Source organism: Mirounga angustirostris, unplaced genomic scaffold (assembly GCF_029215605.1).
Source record: "Mirounga angustirostris isolate CCGP_5_RB_7025 unplaced genomic scaffold, mMirAng1.0.hap1 SCAF_7, whole genome shotgun sequence".
Classification (NCBI taxonomy): domain Eukaryota; kingdom Metazoa; phylum Chordata; class Mammalia; order Carnivora; family Phocidae; genus Mirounga; species Mirounga angustirostris.
This window is the reverse complement of record NW_026991715.1, coordinates 153300345-153319174: the sequence shown is the minus strand read 5'-3', so window position 1 is coordinate 153319174 and position 18830 is coordinate 153300345. Positions and strand designations below refer to the sequence as shown.

At 62.0% G+C, this 18830-nt stretch overlaps 1 protein-coding gene across 1 annotated transcript; it reads left to right on the top strand.

The window, feature by feature from the left end:
* Nucleotides 1-302: 302 nt before the first annotated feature.
* Nucleotides 303-15912, top strand: SLC6A18 (solute carrier family 6 member 18). Its single transcript, XM_045865174.1, has 12 exons — nucleotides 303-462; nucleotides 4900-5040; nucleotides 5800-5937; nucleotides 6525-6706; nucleotides 8203-8313; nucleotides 9154-9266; nucleotides 10357-10485; nucleotides 11977-12133; nucleotides 12667-12871; nucleotides 13176-13335; nucleotides 14553-14715; nucleotides 15724-15912. Exons 1-12 carry the CDS (start codon nucleotides 303-305, stop codon nucleotides 15910-15912), a joined length of 1848 nt encoding a protein of 615 aa, XP_045721130.1.
* Nucleotides 15913-18830: the final 2918 nt, after the last annotated feature.

Here is an 18830-nt window from a genome sequence, read left to right as displayed (position 1 = left end):
AAGATCAATGGTTTTTATAAAAGAGCTAAACGAGCTGCGGTCTTAGGAGTCCTGGCGCGTCCCCCCCGGGGAACAGGAGGCCCCTGGCCGTCTGCCTCGGGCACGAAATAAGGTGCGGGCAGAGGACGTGGGGTCAGGAAGGGACCGCCTGGGGGAGAGCAAGAGCCTGGCCCGAGTTATCAATTAACTGGCTCCACTGGTTTTCCTTTAAATAATGAGAAGGTACAGGAGGGGACTACTCGGGGCTCCCACACGGAGGTCCAGGGGGTTCCATGGAGCCCGGGCAGGAGCCAGCGGTGGGCATGGCGTGCGCCGGGGGAGCGGAGCCGTGTGGGGACGGCCGCGGGGACGAGAGGCCGGCGTGGGACAACAAGGGGCAGTACCTGCTGAGCTGCATCGGCTTCGCCGTGGGCCTGGGCAACATCTGGAGGTTTCCGTACCTGTGTCAGACCTATGGCGGAGGTGAGCCGCCCCCACGGCCCTGCACGTTATTGATCCCCGCGACCCGGGGAGCCTGTGTAGTGGAGGTCCAGCCCACTGCCGTCCGGCCTTCTGGGGCTCAGGGGAGCTCTTCACCGCAGTTTGTGGGGTGCTCCCGGGCCAGGCCGTCTACCCCCCATCTGTGCCCGGTCAGGGCACCCCCTCCCTTCACAAGAGTCCATGGTGGTGCCTGGCAAGCCAGCCCCACCCGTCGCCTGCAACCCTGGGGAGGGGACACCGAATGTCACCCAGGCTAGGCCGGTCCTTTTCTGGGGTGTGACCTTGGGGCCCGTCGGGTCTCAGTGTCAGGTCAGCTTGCCGTCAAGCCCCCCCTCTGTAGACGTAAGACCTGAGGCCCCCAGAAGCCCTCCAGGGCAATCCTGCATCCACCGGGCCCCTGGCTGGAAATGTGGGGGTGATTCCTCTGGCTCCCACCAGGAACAGGGCAGAAACGAAGGTCTGTGTGTGGCTGATGGGGCGTCGTCCTGGCCCCTTTCCCTCCTGGCCGTGCTGGGTGGACAGCGGTCAGGCCGCGTCGGGGGAGTGCGGGCTGGGGGTCTGCGGGACCTGCTGTAGAGCAGACCAGGCGAGGGCAGCGCTGGGGTGGCGTCCCTGTTCATGAGGAACCTGCTTCCTGGAAGTTTGTTGTTTTTTCCTGATTATAAGCAGCTGGAGGAGACGTCTCTCCAGGAACTGCTGCCCAGAGGCGTCAGAGCCCCCACGGGGTTGGGGCTGGGCGGGCACGTGGGCCTTGGGTTGCTCCCCGGGCCCCCAAGCTGCCCTGTGCATCAGGAGAGGCATGTGCGGGCGCCAAGTGGTGGCCCGCGTGCTGGTGGTCACTCCAGGTCAGGAAAGGCTGCTCTGACCGGAGCCGGTTGGCCGTCGCTCCTCACTGCGATGCGCCGGACTGTCCCGGGAACGTCACTTCTGGAACCCATGTGCCAGCGCTGCCTGGCCCGAGGGCCTCCGGACCAGCCCGTCACACCTGTGCTCATGGGCTGGGGGGACCCCTGCTGTTTAAATACTTCTTTTAGGCCCTGTTTCCAGGTGTGAAGTCCTTCATGAAATGTCATGAAATAGTCAAGTTTCAAAACTCACACTTTTCCTAAACAAGCACCCCTCACGTGTGAGAACAACCTTTTTGTCTCATGTCGACCACCCTGATTATTCGATAACAAGATGAGCAGATAACCGATTGCATTTTTATTCTGCACAAACTCATGACCCTGACGGTGAATATTCTCTCTGTCCTTAGTGATTACTCAGGTCTGTGGGCTTCTCTCTAAGGATAAGACTTAAAGGCAACATTGTAACAGAATTGGGGGGAACACTCAGGTGCACCTGCAGGGTATTCTGTCACCTCTACGCAGCTTCTGGGTGAGTGTCCGCGCCCGCGGTCAGGGCGTGGACCCTACCAGCGGCCGGCACACGGGCACCCAGGGACCTCCAGGCACCTGTTGGGGTCTACAGTTCCGGCCCGGGAATCATTCACAACCATGTCCATGGCAACACATGTGGGGCATCTAGTGAGCGGCCCACGATCTCCGCACGGCCGTGTTGCGACCTCAGGACCCATGGGCTCTGTGGAGACGGCAGAGCCGTGCATGGACGTGATGACCCTAGTCTGACAGTCAGTGCAGATGTTCCTCCCGCGGGGCGAGTCTCCCACTCCTCTCCTGGCCCGGTTCTGTGTCAGCCATCGCCATCCCCTGCAGACTTCACAGCCAGGCTGTCAATTCTACAGAGGACTCTCACGGTTTCACGGGCATCGCGTGGCATTTCTAGATTGTCTGGGGACAAATGTCCACTTGGCAACACCAAGTCATCCCATCCGCAGAGACAGCTTATCGGGCACCTGCCCTGGTCTTCTCTGTCCTTCGTTTTCTCTCCGGGACAACCTCAGGGTGTCTCGTTCTGTGGATTCTCAGCAGTGCCGGGCTCTGCAGCCGTCCCGGTCAGACAGACCCTTTTCTCCATGACATTTTCTCAGCAGAGGGGACCAGTGTGCCTCGCTTCCAGCACCCCTCGGGCCGGTGGTGAGCCGAGGGCTCTCGCAGACCCACCGTGTGGGTGTGTGCGCCCTGATCTCACCACCCCACCTTTCTCCCGAGGAGAAAAAACTCCTCTCATTGTCTGACGCCACACGTGTGAGGGCTTTGCCCACACCAACCAATTCTCCCAATCCCGGCATCATAATTTAACCCATTTCTGCCAATCTACCTGGAGCGAGCACAGACCCCACGGGGCTCAGTCCACAGAGCACTGCAGAACCCAGGCTCAAGCAGCGGGTCTCCACGTTGCCCACAGCTTCCATCTGATTGTGCTACAAGTCAGGAGCGCCAATATCCCCTTCCTCAGTCCAAAATTTGCTAGAAGGGCTCTCAGACCCAGAAACAGTGTGCTTGCCAGGACCGGGCTTTTATAAAGAATACAGCTCCGAAAAGCCATGTGGCAGGGATGCACAGGGTGGGGGTGTCAGAGCCCCCCGCCTCTCTGGGCACCGTGCCCTCCGGCACCTCCTGCGTTCTCCAGCCTGGAAGCTCTCCAAACCCCGTGGCTTACGGTTTTCACGGAGGTTCCATTCTGCAGGCATGGTTGACGGAATCATCAGCTGGGTGATGAGCAGTCTCCAGGCCCTCTCCCCAACCTGGACGTCGAAGTAGAGCTCAAAGTCCCACCTCTCTAATCACAGGGCTGGCTCGTCCTGCAACTGGCGGCCCTCCTCCAAACCGGCTTGGGTTTTATCCAAGTCACGGTCCACACGCAATTTGGATGGGGCTAAAATGCACCTAACACACAGCGATGCTCCTGTGTGGTCTCCATCTGTAATCACAGAGCTCCTCCCTCCTCTTCTCTCCGAAGTGTGGCTGATTCGGCCGCACCAGGTCTGCTACAAGGAGAAACGCCTCTCCCTTCCCCTGGACGGCTCCTCCCGGTGGTCCCTGCCCTGAGCCTGCTGGCTGGGACCTTCCTGCAGAGCATGGGGTCCGTGGGTCCTGGCCGGCCTGGAGCCTGCAGGCCCTTTCTAGACAGTGGGTCAAACACCTGGGACCCAGAGCCCCTGTCTGACGGCCAGGCACCACTTCCGGGGCTGGGCAGCCGGCCCCATGTGTCCTTACCATGCCAAAGGTGTGTGCTCAAGGCCAAGGGTGGTTGGGAGGTGCACACACCTGCCTGAGACCCCACAGTGCGTGTGCGTGTGGGGTGGGACAGGGAGAAGGGCGGGCTGGGGAGGGCTCCTCCATCTGGCCCCTGGGCCCCTGGCCTGTGATTGGCCCCTCTCCCTGCTAGGAGCTCCCTGAAGTGGTCAGGCTGTGTTCACAGCCCCAGCTGCAAGCCCCTGCCCACAGGTGCCTGGTCGTCCCTGGGGCGTCCGGCGCATCCCTCGAGGCCGAGTCTCCCAGGATTCCACGTTGTTATTTCACGCTTCTTTGTGGTTTTGCCGCTACGTGGATGACACCAGCAGGCACTGTTGTGCCCCAAACACTGGTGTCCCGTGCAGACGCTGATGTGGTGGAGTGACTACCGGCCCTCTCCAGGGCTCCGGCTCAGTGTCAACACCTCTGACCGTGATGCAGAAACCCAGGGAGAGGCTAGCCCTCATGGGGGCCGGGCCTGCGCCGGGCCAGCCGAGTCGGGGACACGCAGGAGCACGTTCCCTGACGTGGCCGGCCCTGGCGGGCAGGCAGGGCAGCGGCTGTCGGTCCTGGAGCATCTAGGGCCTGCAGGCCCACACACTGCCGTTAACAGGAAGAAAATGCAGCTCCCGACTGTACCGGGACTCCTTTCCCCCAACAGTATGAGCACACCCACAGTCGCGTGGGATGCGGGAGCCGACATCTCCCCACGGGCGCCCCCAGGCGATCTGGCCGGGCCCCTCGGGGCTGTGGGCCCCTCACTCCTCACACCCGTGGCCTTTTCTCCTGCTCCCGCTGCTGCTAGCTCCCAGTGCAGAAAGGCGTGGTCCTCCCATCGATCCCATGGAGGTGGTCAGTGTGTGCTCCCCTGGGGGACCACGGAGCCTCACCCCACCGCGGCTACGGGTGCCCACCTCCCAGCATCTGGACGCTGATTCAGGGGCGATGCTCATGCCCAGGCACGGAGAGACGGGTCCCAGCCCCCACTCAGGCACAAAGCTCGAGAGACCATTTCAAAGGTCCACCTTCTCCAACATCCTGCCAGGAGCACAGACCAGCCCCACGTCACAGGAGGGCCCATAATCGGGATGAGGGGTGTCCCCGAAGGAACACCACTGCTTGCTGTTGCATGAAACCTGCCCCCAAAGCCACACAAGGTGGGATGCTGCCAAGTGATTTGAAAGAGCAGCAGACCAGGTGCCTGGCGTGCAGGCCCATCTCCCTCGGCCCAAGGCCCCACCAGGCAGCCGTCGACCCTCCGATGACCACTGTGTCTTTGCAGGGGCTTTCCTCATCCCCTACCTCATCGCCTTGGTCCTCGAGGGAATCCCTATCTTCTACATCGAGCTGGCCATCGGCCAGCGCCTACGGAGAGGCAGCATCGGGGTGTGGACGGCCATCTCGCCCTACCTGGGCGGAGTGGGTAGGCTGCCTGCCTCTGACCCCTGCCCGGAGCTGTTGGGAGGGTGGGGGGCTGCAGGTCCCGTGTGTGCCATGGATCAGCTCGTCACTCCAGTGCACATTCCGTGGCTTTGACCCTATAGGAGAGGGGTCCAGACCTAATAGCGCAGGGAGATGCGTGGGGCAGCGTCCCTGCGGGAGCTAAGTCTGCTCATGCTCTGAGTACTCGTCTTCCAGGAGGCCCTGTTTGGTTCCCCCAAAGCCCAAGGAGGGACCTGGGTGCAGGGTGCTGCGTGGGGTGAGCTCAGGGTGCAGGAGGTGGCGGCAGGCCCAGCCCCACGGAGCAGCAAGCTGTCCCAGATCACCCGGGGACTATGTCCCCTCGGGCGCCGAGCCCACACATCCTGGGAGCTTGAGAGTGTCCAGGGAGTCCTGGACAGAGGGCAGGCCTGACACCTGGAGTGCCCGTGAGGTGGGTGCTGCAGGGAGGGGTCCAAGCGGCCCCTCTGGCAGTGTGACACGTCCCACAAGGTGGCTACAGCACTGTCCGTGAGGCCCACCAGGAAGCCAGTGGAGAGGCAGACCCTAGCCCAGCTGAGGATGGGGCCCCAGGGCCGTGAAAACGATGCATCGCCCTCGGGTGCATGCGGCCAGATGTGGGCCAGCAGTGGGGCAGGCAGCGGGAGGCCTCGGGGATGACAGGGAGCAGGAGTGGGGTGCTTGTGTCTGGAGCCCTGCTGCCAGGGAGGCGGGGAAGCCGCTGACTGCCACCTCCCCACAGGGCTGGGCTGCCTCACCGTGTCCTTCCTGGTCAGTCTGTACTACAACACTGTCCTGACGTGGGTGCTGTGGTACTTGCTCAACTCCTTCCAGTACCCGCTCCCCTGGAGCTCCTGCCCACTGGACCTCAACCGCACAGGTAGTGCTGGGGGGGCGTGAGGCTCAGCGCCCTGCCTCACGCGGGCGCTGCATGGGCTCCCTAAACAGCATGTCTGAAGTCCTGTTCCCCTTACCCCATCGTATCTGACCACCGATGGGCCCCCAGAGACTCCGTGCATTCACAGCCCAGCCGCGAGCAGGCATGCCCAGCGACAAGAGGCTGAGTGGGCGGGACGGCGGTTTTCGCTGGACTCGGCGCAGCCCTCAGCCATGCACTCCAGCAGAGAAGGTCCTCGCAGCCCAGGAAACAGTCACTCTTTTACACTGGCTCATGAAGCTGTGTTAACCCTCCTTCCCTTCCTGCCTCTGCTGATACTAACTTGAGCTTGGCCTGTTCTGAACGAGGCAGCCCAGGCGCAAGTCCGGGCCCAGAGGCTCCCCGCATCTGCCCACCAGCCCTGGCTGCACGCCCTGGGCCGTGGGGGGCTGGGTCCCGCCAGGTGTGCCTAGTGCTCCGGCAGCAGCCCTGGTCAGCTATCCGCAGACTGCAGTCCGGGGTGGAGGCCTGTGAGCCCACATCCAGGCCCGAGCCCTGTGCCAGCCCCTGACAGACCCTCCTGGCTCCAGGGTTGGAAGCCGAGTGCCAGGCCAGCAGCCCCGTGAGCTACTTCTGGTACCGGCAGACGCTGAACATCACGGCGGACATCAGCGACAACGGCTCCATCCAGTGGCCGCTGCTGGCCTGCTTGGCCGCGTCCTGGGCAGTCGTGTACCTGTGTGTCATCAGAAGCATCGAAAGCCTGGGGAAGGTGAGGCCCCTCGGGTGGATCCCACCACCCGGCTGCCGCCGGCTCGGTGTTTGCCCACGGGCTCAGAGGCTGGGCTGGGAGGGTGCGGGCGTGAGGACCAGTGTGCTCCCTGGAGATGGGCACCTTTACCTGGCAGCGCTCTGCTCAGACGCTGCCGGGAGGTTTTCTCTGTTCTTTTCCTTTTACCCTTTTTGGGTCTCTGTGTTTAAAGTGTGTTTCTCGTAGACGCACACAGTTGGATCTTGCATTTCTATCCAGGCTCAGTCCCTGCCCTTGTTTGGCTGTTTACACTGTTTACATTTAGTGTGATGATTAATCCGGGTTCCGTCGGCCATCCTGTTTGTTTCGTACTGGTCCCCTCTGTTCTCCTGTTTCCTGGGTGTTTCTTGTGACCCCCCTGTATCCACCTGTTGGCTCGTCAGCGGTAACTGTTCTACCCTCAGGGTTGGACGGGGGGCTTGGCCATCGGTCCGTCTGGGAGCAATGCTGCCCCCGGGATGAGGCAGGAGACCCTCACTCACGCTGTGCTGCCTTCCTCCGCTTTCCCACCCCTGGTCACATTTCACTACGACAGTCTGTGAGCAGCAACCATGTCCTGGCATGTTCGTTTTAACAGTTTACTACCTTCTGAAGAGACTTCAGTGATGGGGAGAAATGTGTCAGGTGTTACTCACACGGTTTCTGTGCCAAGTGCCCTCTCTCCTCCTGGGGCACGGACAGGCCCCGCGCTGCGTGCATCCTCCCTTTCAACACCTGCGACACGGCTCCTTGCCTTTCCCTGCCGTGGCTTCCAACACGTGTTTGTGGCCTTTTGCACAGATCCAGGCGTGTGTCTGCTCACTTCCTCTGCTGGCATGTTAGGGTTACTGTTTCGTGAAGGTCTTCGCGCTTGAGAGGACAGAATTACTGAATTACACCAAAGCAAACGTTAGGCCCAACAAGCCACCAGAAATTCCAAATAACCCTGAGATGAAAGTCCTTACAGGGGACCGGGGCGACTCCCCCAACAGTCTGTACTCGGGGACTTGGGGGTGGCAGTGAGGGAAGAGCATCGTCTGCAGATTTATTCTGTGTAGGCACCACGTGTGCAGACCCCTGACCACATCCGACTGAGGAGGGGGTGCTGGTCCTATGCTGGGGAAACGGCTGAGGGCAGGTGTGTGGCCCCAAGGCCCTTGTGAAGTGGCCGGTTGTGGGCACTGGGGTGAGGGGGAGGGCTGGCGGCTGGGTAAGAGGGAGGCCCACCCACCTGGGACGCCCCACAGACACAAGTGCAGACACAGGGGATGCCTGTGAGCATCCCCATGAGCTCCAGACCCTGGGAGCCTGACTGGGGCCCACATGCCCCATGCTGCGCCCTCTGCCCCCACTCAGCTGGAATTCCAGATGAGTGACAGGAGGCTGGCCACAGAGGCCTTTACGACACACCTGCCTCTTAAAGGTTTTATATGGGACAGATACCACTGAAAAGTCTAACAATTTGGTCTTTTTTAAAGGCAATTTATTTCACAGCCCTGTTCCCTTACCTGGTCCTGACCATCTTCCTTATCAGAGGACTCACCCTGCCCGGGGCGGTCAAAGGGTTAATCTACCTGTTCACTCCAGATGTAAGTTGGTTTGAAGTCCAGGCTCCAGGCTCAGGAAACACATGAGTCAGAGGCAGAGCCCAGCCCAGCTTGCTCCATCCCCTGGCCGTGTGAATGGCCATTAGCCAGAGGCCAGGCTGCCCAGGGCCACGTGCGGGTGAGGGCAAGGAGGAGGGTGGTATGGGGTCTCGGGGAGGAGGTCAGGGAGCAGAGGATGGGAGCATGTCACTTGGTTTGTGACATGTAGCCCGAGGGATGTTGCTGGCGGGGTTCAGGGGAGAAGCCAGCTAAAGCCCCCCCCAGATGCCCCCCCAGTGCCCTGCACCCCATACCCCTGAGGGCCTTGCAAGCTGCATGCACCCTACCAGGTAAGGAATCACAGGACCCAAGGGCCCGCACCCCTCCTAGACTCTTGCACACTCCCTAGGACCCTAGCATTCCATGAGAGTTTCCAGGGGCTGCACAGCAGAAGGGAAGGGGGCACTGGGTGTGGACGTGGGTCTGCCCGTAGGCACCGTGTCCCAGCCACCGTGGGACCCTTCAAGTCCCTCAGAACCACCATGTCTGAGAGGAGCAGAAGAAACACACCCAAGTCGCTCAGACCCATTTCTCAGCCCTCAGTGGTCTGTCAGCCAAGTTCTCAGAACGCCACGTGGGTTTACTTAAGCCGTCACAGAACAGCAAGGCCACGCTTGCTGTGTGAACTGCCATTCCAGTCGTGCTCTCTCGTTGGTGATCCTAAGCTGTTCACACCTCTTCATGAGAGTCGTCCCAGAGGAAGCTTTAGGAATGTTCTGGGGCCGTGGGCTCCTCGGCCGGTGTGGCTCATCTGCTGCACAACAGGATTCCGTGTCTTTCCAGGTGCAGATTCTCCAGAACCCGCGGGTGTGGCTGGACGCAGCCACGCAGATATTCTTCTCCCTGTCCCTGGCCTTCGGAGGACACATTGCTTTTGCAAGTTATAACCCGCCTGGGTAGGGACCAGGCTCGGGGGTGGGTTCCTTCCAACGGAGGGGCTGGGCCTCCTGTGCCGAAGCACCTCCAAAGTAACATCCTGTGTGGCCTGGTAGGAACCTGTGATAGGAACAGACTCCTGGGGAGTCTACCAGTTACCCAGCCATGCGCGGAGAGCTGCGGGTAGGGCCCCTACGGCAGCTTCTAGCGTGTTCTGGGGGAAGAGAGCCCGGGCACTCAATTCCAGGAACAGGCCATAACCGGGGACTGACCCCAACCAACAGGAAGCATGTGTCATGCACAAGGCCGGAAAAGCAGCGTGTATCAGCTCCCTGGTCACCTAAGACGGACACGGGGCTCCCACCTCGCTGCGGGAACCACGCACCTGCCGTGAGAGCCCCAGGGGCTCGGGCACTAAAGTGTCACCCGCCACATCATAAACCAGGCAGCCACAAGCCGTTGGGACCATCTGAACAAACATGGTTCTATATGGTGGCCAGACTTCTCCCCCTCCGAAGTGCAGGGATGGGGAGGTGGGTGGAGCGGGTGCTTCACACGACTGCACCTGACAAGTGACCACCTCAGCCCACTCCACGTAGCTTGTGTGTGTTTCTCGTGTGGAGATCATCTCAGCAAAGCCCACTCCAGGCTCCACGATGCCCCACGTTGTCCTCAGCTCCCTGTGTCCAGGCCTTGGGGGTAGGGGTGGAGGCTGAGGGTTTCAGACCACCCACAGTCTTGAGCTGCGGTGGGCAGGGAGGGGCCTAGTGGGGAGGGGGTCATCAGAGAGGGGGTCTTTGGGGGAGGGGCAAGTGGGGAGGGGGTCAGCAGGGAGAGGTGGTCAGGGAGGGGTCAGAGGGGAAAGGGTCATCAGGGAGGGGGTCTTTGGGGAGGGGGTCAGCAGAGAGGGGTGTTCAGAGAGGAGGGGCTCAGCAGGGAGGTGTGGTCGGGGAGGGCTCAGCGGGGAGGGGGCCATGGAAGGGGGTCCGAGACCATCCTGAGACTAGCGGGGACAGCGCCGGCACTGGGGGTCATCGGCATGCAGGCTCCGTGTGCAGGGGGGTGTGCCAGGGGGGCATGGAGATGACGCTAAGCACGCATGTCTGCCAGGAACAACTGTGAGAAGGATGCGGTGACCATCGCCCTGGTCAACAGTATGACTTCCCTCTATGCATCCATCGCTGTGTTCTCCGTTTTGGGATTCAAGGCAGCCAACGACCATGGGCGTTGCCTGGACAGGTGAGCACGGTGCCCTTGGCTGAGGGTGGGGTGTCCACAGAGCTCAGTCTTCAGACGCTACCTGATGCCCTGGACCTGCACAACCACCTCTTCTTTCCTTAGGGGCGTGGGGGGGGGAGAGTCTCCAGAGGTTCGTGTCCACGCGCAGCCTAGAGCGTGACCCGACGTGGAGGTGGGGTCTCTGGCAGATTCTGGTGAAGATGTCATGCTGATCCAATGTGTCCTGACAAGAGACAGGCAGGGACACGCAGGGACATGGGGGAGGCCATGGGAGGAGGCAGAGGTTGGAGGGACGTGGCCACAGCCCAGGGACTCTGGGGCGCCACGAGCTGGATGAGGCGGGAGGGACCTTCCCTGGAGCCGTGGGGGGGGCGGGGCGTGTGGCCCGGCCGACACCGCTCCCGTGGACTTCTGGCCTCAGAGCTGGGAGAATAAATGTCTGTTTACTTGAAGGCTTTCAGTGTGTGGCCACCTGCCACGACAGCAGGGGCCGCAGAGGCTGTAGGATGCCCTGGCATTTGGAACCACGGTGTTTCAAAGGCCGCCAACTCTTGCTCGCCAAGAGCCCTCCAGAGGCAGTCTGGCAGGTGGACCCGTGGACGGGTGCAGGCTCGGCCCTCTGCATGCTGCCAGGCATCCAGTGCCCAGGGCAGCCCCCTGTCAACCATGACACCTGTGCCAGCCACGCTCAGGCCACGCTCAGGCCACGCTCAGGGCCACGGCCCACAGAGGGCGGAGGGGGAGACGGAGCAGCTTCACAGCCTGAGCTTGGGCGCTGCGGGGCGTGTGCACCCACTGGAATGTTCCGGAGAGGCTGCAGTGCCACGTGGTGGATGGTGTGGCCCCCACTGGGGAGCAGCAGGGGCAGCACTTCCAGCTGTTTCCACCAAGCACTGTGGACAAGTCCGTGCTCACGGTAACAGCTGTGACTTGCGCCTGCACAAGGCTCCCCTGCCGTGGTTTCTCTGCGACCCAGCGCTGGCCGCCACGCGGGCCGGCCACCAGACAGCAGTGCCACGCTGCACCCAGGGGACATTTTAAACAGCAAAATCACCAGCAAACAGCAAAAAACTGCGCACACCGTGGCCCTAAGCTGACTGTAAGGATGCTCGTGACCCTGGGCAGCTCTGCACATGGCCACTGATAACCCCAGGAGCGCCGTGAGTGCTAATTCCGAGGTTGCAAAGAGATTTCAGCAAGTAGGCAAAGTAAGATCCGGGAATACCCACGGGCCTGTGTCTGAGCCGTGAGCCTTGAGGCCAGTGAGCACCTGCTGGTGGCGGCCGGTGGAGGGGTGACCAGGGCCGCTCCCGGGGCGGCCAGGGGGCTGCCACTGCCCCACGGTGCCCTGAGGGCAGCGTCCCCTCCAGGCCGGGCTCCCCTCTGTCCCTGCGGCGAGTGCTGTCCGGCCCTCCGGAGGGTGCTGGTGTCCTTCTGGGTGTTTCAGGGTGCAGCGCACCCAGCCAGCGTACACTTGCTGTGTCTCTGCAGGAACATCCTCCAGCTCATCAATGCGTTTGACTTCCCTGAGCAGAGCATCTCCAGGGACGACTATGTTGCCGTCCTCATGCACCTGAATACCACCCAGCCCGAGAGGGTGGCCAGGCTCCCCCTGGAGGTTTGCCACCTGGAAGACTTTCTGGATAAGGTACCCGAGGGGCCTGGCCTTGCTCCAGGCAGCCGCAGATCTTCTCCAGGACCTGGCCCAGGCTGGCCTGGCGCTGTGAACAGAGGACTCTAGGCTGGCCCTGTGCCTCTGCAGGGCTGAGCTTCCAGAAAGACTGTGGCCTCAATGCAATGTGTCCGACAGGGCCCTGCCCAGGGGGCTGGAGGCCAGGCTGACCCAGGAGACTGGGTGTTGCTGGTGCACAGAGCTGGGGGGGGGGGGGCAGAGTCTGGGTCACAGAGCTGGGCTGTGGCCGGAGTCGGGCGGCTGCCCAGGAGCGAGGGCAGCTGTGGACCCCTGGCTATGGGGTGATTCACCTGAGCCCAACACCCCTGGGCCTACGGTCACCTGCCAGCTGCAGGGTGTTAGGGGAAAGGTTCTGTTCCCCCGGAGGCACATCTGTGGCCTGTGGTGTAGCCAGAGAGGGCAGGGCCACCACCTTGCCCTGGTGCCGGTGGTGGGGAGGGCGTCCGGTGCGTGTCACGCTGCGAGGGCCGCGTGCGCTTATGTTTCAGAGTGCCTCCGGCACAGGCCTGGCCTTCATTGTCTTCACGGAGGCCATCCTCCACATGCCGGGGGCCCCCGGGTGGGCCGTGCTGTTCTTCGGGATGCTGTTCACCTTGGGCCTGTCATCCATGTTCGGGAACATGGAAAGCATCATCACGCCATTCCTGGATATGGGGATCATGCGCAGATCCGTCCCCAAGGAGGTCCTGACCGGTGAGTGGACGCCCAGCCCACCTTGTAGGCCTGTCCTCCCTGTCTGCCCACCTCCTGCCCTTCCTCCATGAGCGTCCCAGCGGGAGCCTGGGTCTGGTCTCGTCACCCCCAGCACCGGTCCTGGCAGCTCTGCCCTAACTCGGCATCCCACGAGGGCCATGGTGGGAGACCTCGGGGTCGGGCAGGGGCAGAGCCCACGGACAGCAAGCCCCCATCGTGCGTCCTCCTGCCCTGGACACAGTGCTGGGAGGGCCGGAGGAGCAGGGTGACGGGCTCCGACGAGGGGGTGCCGCCATCCCTCCAGGCCTGGTCTGCCTGTTCTGCTTCCTCTCTGCGATCTGCTTCACGCTCCAGTCGGGCAACTACTGGCTAGAGGTGTTTGATAACTTCGCCGCCCCCCTGAACCTCATCATCTTCGCCTTCTTCGAGGCGGTCGGGGTCGCCTATGTGTACGGGATGCGCCGGTGAGTGTGCGTCTGTCTCCTCAGGGCCCCGCCCTCCTGCTCCCCGCACCCTGAGTGTCGCGGCAGTGGCTGTCCTGGCCCGCACAGGATGCGGCAGGACTGTCTGAGCCCCTCCCCAAACAGACCCGGGGCAGCTCCCCGCGGCCCAGGACCCGGCCCCACCCGGCGGCACGGGCCTCCAGCTTGTGGTGGCAGGCGGCAAGACTGCCAGTGTCCAGCCACGCAGGGCAGAGTCCTCAAGCCAAGGACAGGTGGACACTAGGCCACTGCGGGGCCCTCCTGCCCTGACCCCGTCCTGGAGGCCTCTGAGGAGGCCCAGCACGGGTCCTGCCCATCCCCCCTGACTCTGGCCCAGCGCACACCTGGACTCACCACTGCTCCACACCTGCCATCTCTGTCACTCACATGTCACACCTGTGCTCACACCTGTGTTCACACCTGTGCTCACACTTGTCACCCATGCCTGTCACACCCGGGCTCACACCTGTGCTCACACCCATCACACCCGTGTTCACTTCACACCTGTGCTCACACCTGTCACACCCATGTTCACGTCACACCTGTCACACACACCTGTCACACCCGTGCTCACACTTGTCACTCATGCCTGTCACACCCGTGCTCACACCTGTCACACACACCTGTCACACCCGTGCTCACACTTGTCACTCATGCCTGTCACACCCGTGCTCACACCTGCATTAACACCCCTGTTCACACCTGTCACACACACCTGTCACACCCGTGCTCACACCCATGCTCACACTTGTCACTCATGCCTGTCACACCAATGCTCACACCTGCATTCACACCCATGTTCACACCTGTCACACACACCTGTCACACCCGTGCTCACACCTGTGCTCACACTTGTCACTCATGCCTGTCACACCCGTGCTCACACCTGTCACACCCATGTTCACTTCACACCTGTGCTCACACCTGTCACACACACCTGTCACAGCGTGCTCACACCTGTGCTCACACTTGTCACTCATGCCTGTCACACCCGTGCTCACACCTGCATTCACACCCATGCTCACACCTGTCACACATACCTGTCACATCCGTGCTCACACCTATGCTCACACCTGTCACACATACCTGTCACATCCGTGCTCACACCTGCTTTCACACCCGTGCTCACACCTGTCACACCCGTGCTCACACCTGTCACACTCGGGTGGGCCAGCCCGAGCCCAGTATCTCTGTGACAGGTTCAGTGATGACATAGCCTGCATGACCGGGAGGCGGCCTGGTCTCTACTGGAGGCTGACCTGGAAGGTTGTCAGCCCGCTGCTGCTGCTGAGCATCTTCGTGGCCTACATAGCTGTCCTGGCCTGGACACCGCTGAGCTACAGGGCCTGGAACACCCAATACGTAGGTCCTCCGGGGGTTGCTAGGAGGCACCTCGGGCCCGGCCTGGTCCTTCCCTGGTGCCATCCATGGCCCAGATGACATCCTAAGTGACCCTGTGGGCCGCCAGACCTCCAGGGTCCCCTGGGGGCAGCAAAGCCAACCCTGGCAGGGACCTTGGGCAAGGCCTCAGTGGCAGGAGGACCAGAGCAGTTTCCAGGTCCCAGGAGCAGCTCACCCAGGGATGTGGCCTCGAGCCACACTTCCCACGTGCTGTGGGGCTGGCCTGCAAATGCCCACTCCTGGTCTGAGTCAGGGAAGGGGTGTAGGGTGCATGTCACCAGGCTGCCACTGAGCGTGGTCAGAAGAGAGGGGGTGCAGCTCAGTCCCTGCTGCTGGCCCTTGTCCACTGGGCTGTGCCCTGAGCTGCGGGGGCCCCGCCACCCTGCTACCCAGTGGGCCCCCCAAACCTTACCTGTGCTGCTGCCCCTTCTCGGGAGCAGTTCCAAGTCCTCCTCAGAAAGGGGACTGGCCCCATCACCAGCGGTGGGTGAAGGAGGAATGGCGCCATACTTCTCAAGAATTTTCATGAATACTGTCCTATCACGTTCACACACTGGTGCCTCACGTTGACCTCAAAAGAGGTGCCTCAAGTCGGGTGGGTGGTGTCACCCCCTCTTACAGAAATGGGAGTGGGGCACGGGGCCCAACCTGCCCCACAGGCCAAGCCAAGGCAGCCCCCGAGGCCGTGCGGCCCCTCAGGGTGGTGGGAGGCACTCTGTAGAATGCCCCGAATCCCAGGCTTGTGTCTCAGAGCCCCAGCCCCACCCCTGAGAGGCTCAGCCCCAAACCCGAACCTTCAGGGCCCCGTTTCCTAACTGCCAGCACCCACCGTGGACTTATTGAACCCTGCTGCTTCATTTCAGGAAGAGGCAGGGTGAGGCTGGCCCACGCCGCTTAGTCCCTACGGCCAAGGGTCAGCCTCACCTGCCCCTCCCCCCAAGGCTCACCTGTGACCTCCTGTCCTTACAGGCACGGTTCCCTTCACGGCAGGAGAAGTCCTACCCGGGCTGGGTGCAGACCACGTGCGTCCTCCTGTGCTTCCTGCCCTCGCTGTGGGTCCCAGCTGTGGCACTGGTCCAGCTGCTCGCCAAGCGCAGACGGAAGCAGGACCCCTGGCAGGACAGGTGCCTGAAGCTGCAGGACAGAGGGGCCAGCTGAGGGCCGGGCGGGGGGGGGGGGCAGGGCAGGGACGACCAGCCTGTGTGCCACTTGCTCACAGAGAGCGGGACCCCATTACACACTTGGTCCAGACCCTGACCTGGAGCTGCTGCTTCCCAACGCCACTGCACTCCGCAGACCCTGCCCCTGGCACAGCCCAGCTCCGTCAGCACAGGGCACGCTGTCCCTCCAGATGGGAGAGAGCCTGGGGTCCAGCCCCCGGGGCCCTGCCCTCTGCGGCACAGCACGGAGCTGTCTGGGGCCTGGACGCTGCGCCCAGCTAGTCCATCTGTGGGCAGAAGGGCAGGCGGGCCCAGAGGCCCAGGGGCCAGCAGGGCAGCCTCCGAGGAGGCTCACATCCACGCCCGCTGCAGCTGGGGGCTGGCGTCACCAGAGCTGAGGGACTCTGAAGGGTGATCTCCAAGGGAAAGTGGAGGCTGTCCTCTCGGAGAGCCGGAAGGGAAGCCCCTTTCTGTGCTGAGAGCACTCGGGCATGGGCAGGCTCTGCTGGGACCTGTACTGACCCTCTCAGGCAGCAGGAGCCCGGGTCTGTGTCGAGGCCCAGGCCTGGGCAACCCCGTGTGCGGGAATCCTCACCGCACCTGCAGCCTGCCCACTCCCGCCCTGGGACGGGTACCCCCTGCGTGAGCACAGGCAGGGGCTGGGGCTTGGCCAGCATCACCACGCGCTGGCACTCTCCTGACCTCACTGCTGAGAAACACCACTCTTTGTTTTTTAAAAATTTTCTCAGAGACTCAAACGTGGGTCAAGAAGGTACAAAAAGGCTAATTCTCAGATTCCTACCATCTCCAAAGGAGGGCTGTCACTCACTCCACACCAAGCTCTCCCGCAGCCTCAGTGGAGGGGTGCCTCCTCACCCAGCTCCACCTGCCCTCCTGCGCACCCCTCCCTCCCCACTCCTCCATCCGTCCATCCATCCATCTCCTCCCTCCTCTCCCTCCCCCCCACCATCCAACCATTTCCTCCCTCTCTGCCTCCTCCCTCCCTCCCTCCCTCCCTCCATCCACCATCTCCTCCCTGCCCCCCTCCATCCTCTCTCCCTCCTCCGTGAACCAGGGGTCAGGTCTAGGGTGTGGGCCCCGACACACAGGCTTGCTTCTGACTTGCCACTGGAGCCCGTGTATGCCCTTCATGCTGCTGGGATCAGACCCTGCGAAGACCCAGCGACCACTAATCCCCAGCGAGACAGACGCTGTCCAGGGTGCTGAAAACCCCCGGAGGAGCCCGGTCCCGGCATGCCTGGTGGGGCTGTCCTGGTCACAGGCAGCCCAGACCCCAGGAAACAGAAGCGCCTGCACTACTGTGTGCTAAGAGGAGCTGGGTATTAAAACGGAGTTAGCCCAAGAGCGCCCCCGAAGTGTGCCCCAAGCCCCATGGGCAGGGTGGGTTCTGCACTTCAGCCCCATGCTCCGACACCCTTGGTTCGTGGCCCCTTCCTCCACTGAAAAGCTAGCAAGGCCAGTGAGTTTCTCACCCGTGTCTCTCCGACACCCTCTCTTCACCCTGTGATGACCCTGGGTGCACCTGGATAATTCAGGATGAACTCCCCATCTCAAGGTCAACTGACTAGCTACCTAATCCCACCTGGACCTATAATTCCCCTTGGCCATGTCAAGTAGTACTCCCAGGTTCTGGGATCAGGACGTGGGTGCCTTTGCGGGGGTCATTATTCCACCTCTCACAGAGCCCTGGCAATTCTGAGCCCACCCAGGTTTGGCAAGCCCTTTAGTGTGAGCACCCGTGTGTCCAGGTGCAAGCACACGCCTGGGGGATGGCAGGTGGGGGAGGGGCAGGAACTGGGGCTGGGCGGCGGGGCGTAATCACTCAGCACTTTGGGAGGTCCAGGGGGCACCATCTGTGCCTCCTCTTAAACCACTCATCTTGAGCTCCACCCGCTGCCTACACTTCCGCAGAACACATCCGTAAATGAGCTTTCTAACGTGCAGCTTAGATCAAGGAAAACCCGGAAAACTAGGTGTTTTCCTTTGCTTTAAAAATCTTATTTTCACGTTTCACCTGGAGGAGGTTTGGCCGTGCACATACTGGTTTTAAGGAGATGAACCAGAGTTTTCAGTGAGTTGAGCCTGACCAAGCACCCCGTCTTTTCAACGGTTTAACACTTCAGTAAGAATACGCGATCCTGAGTATAATGCCGACAGAATGCCTCTACCAGAGAAGCAAGACTCTGGAGCTCTTGGAGGACAGATGGCTGAGCGGCTGACCTCTAGGGTCTGGTCTGTGATGGAAATGCCAGGAACGGGCCCGTGGGCATGTGAGCAGGCGGGAGCCAATGGTGGGTCAGCTCGGGCGCCTGGTGTGGGGTCCCGGCGGTGTCCCCGCGGTTCTGTCGGCCCCAGCAGGGCAGGTCAGTCCTCCCTCTGGTTATGACAGCGCGGGCACCACTGCAGCCGGGCTGGCATGTGGGTTGGGCGGGGCCTAGTTCTGCACTGCTCAGCTCGGGTGCCTTTATGGCCCGCTCCGTGGACTTGGGTCTGCCATAAACGTGTCAGCTCAGTCCCTGGGACATTCTGCACAGCAACAGTAAACAAGGCAATATCCATAAACCCTGACAGGAGATGCACTTGCGCCCTGAAAATTTCGGCTGCATTAGCACCACCCCCATCCAAGGCACACTGGATGGCATCCCGCCACACGTCATGTGGCCCCATCAGAGACATCCCGGAAGGAAGCCTTCCCGCTATCACAGGGGACAGGGCAGACGGCCAGCTCCCTGACGGGGCCCTTTCTTCACAGGCTACACCCCCTTTGGGCTGCTCCCCTCCTGCTCTTTGTGCATCCTTCCAGGTCTTCCCACTTGCTCAAGGACGTCTGTCCAGCACCCTGCATGGCCCCCCCATGCACACCACAGCCCCGGCTGGTGGTCTGGATGGGTATGC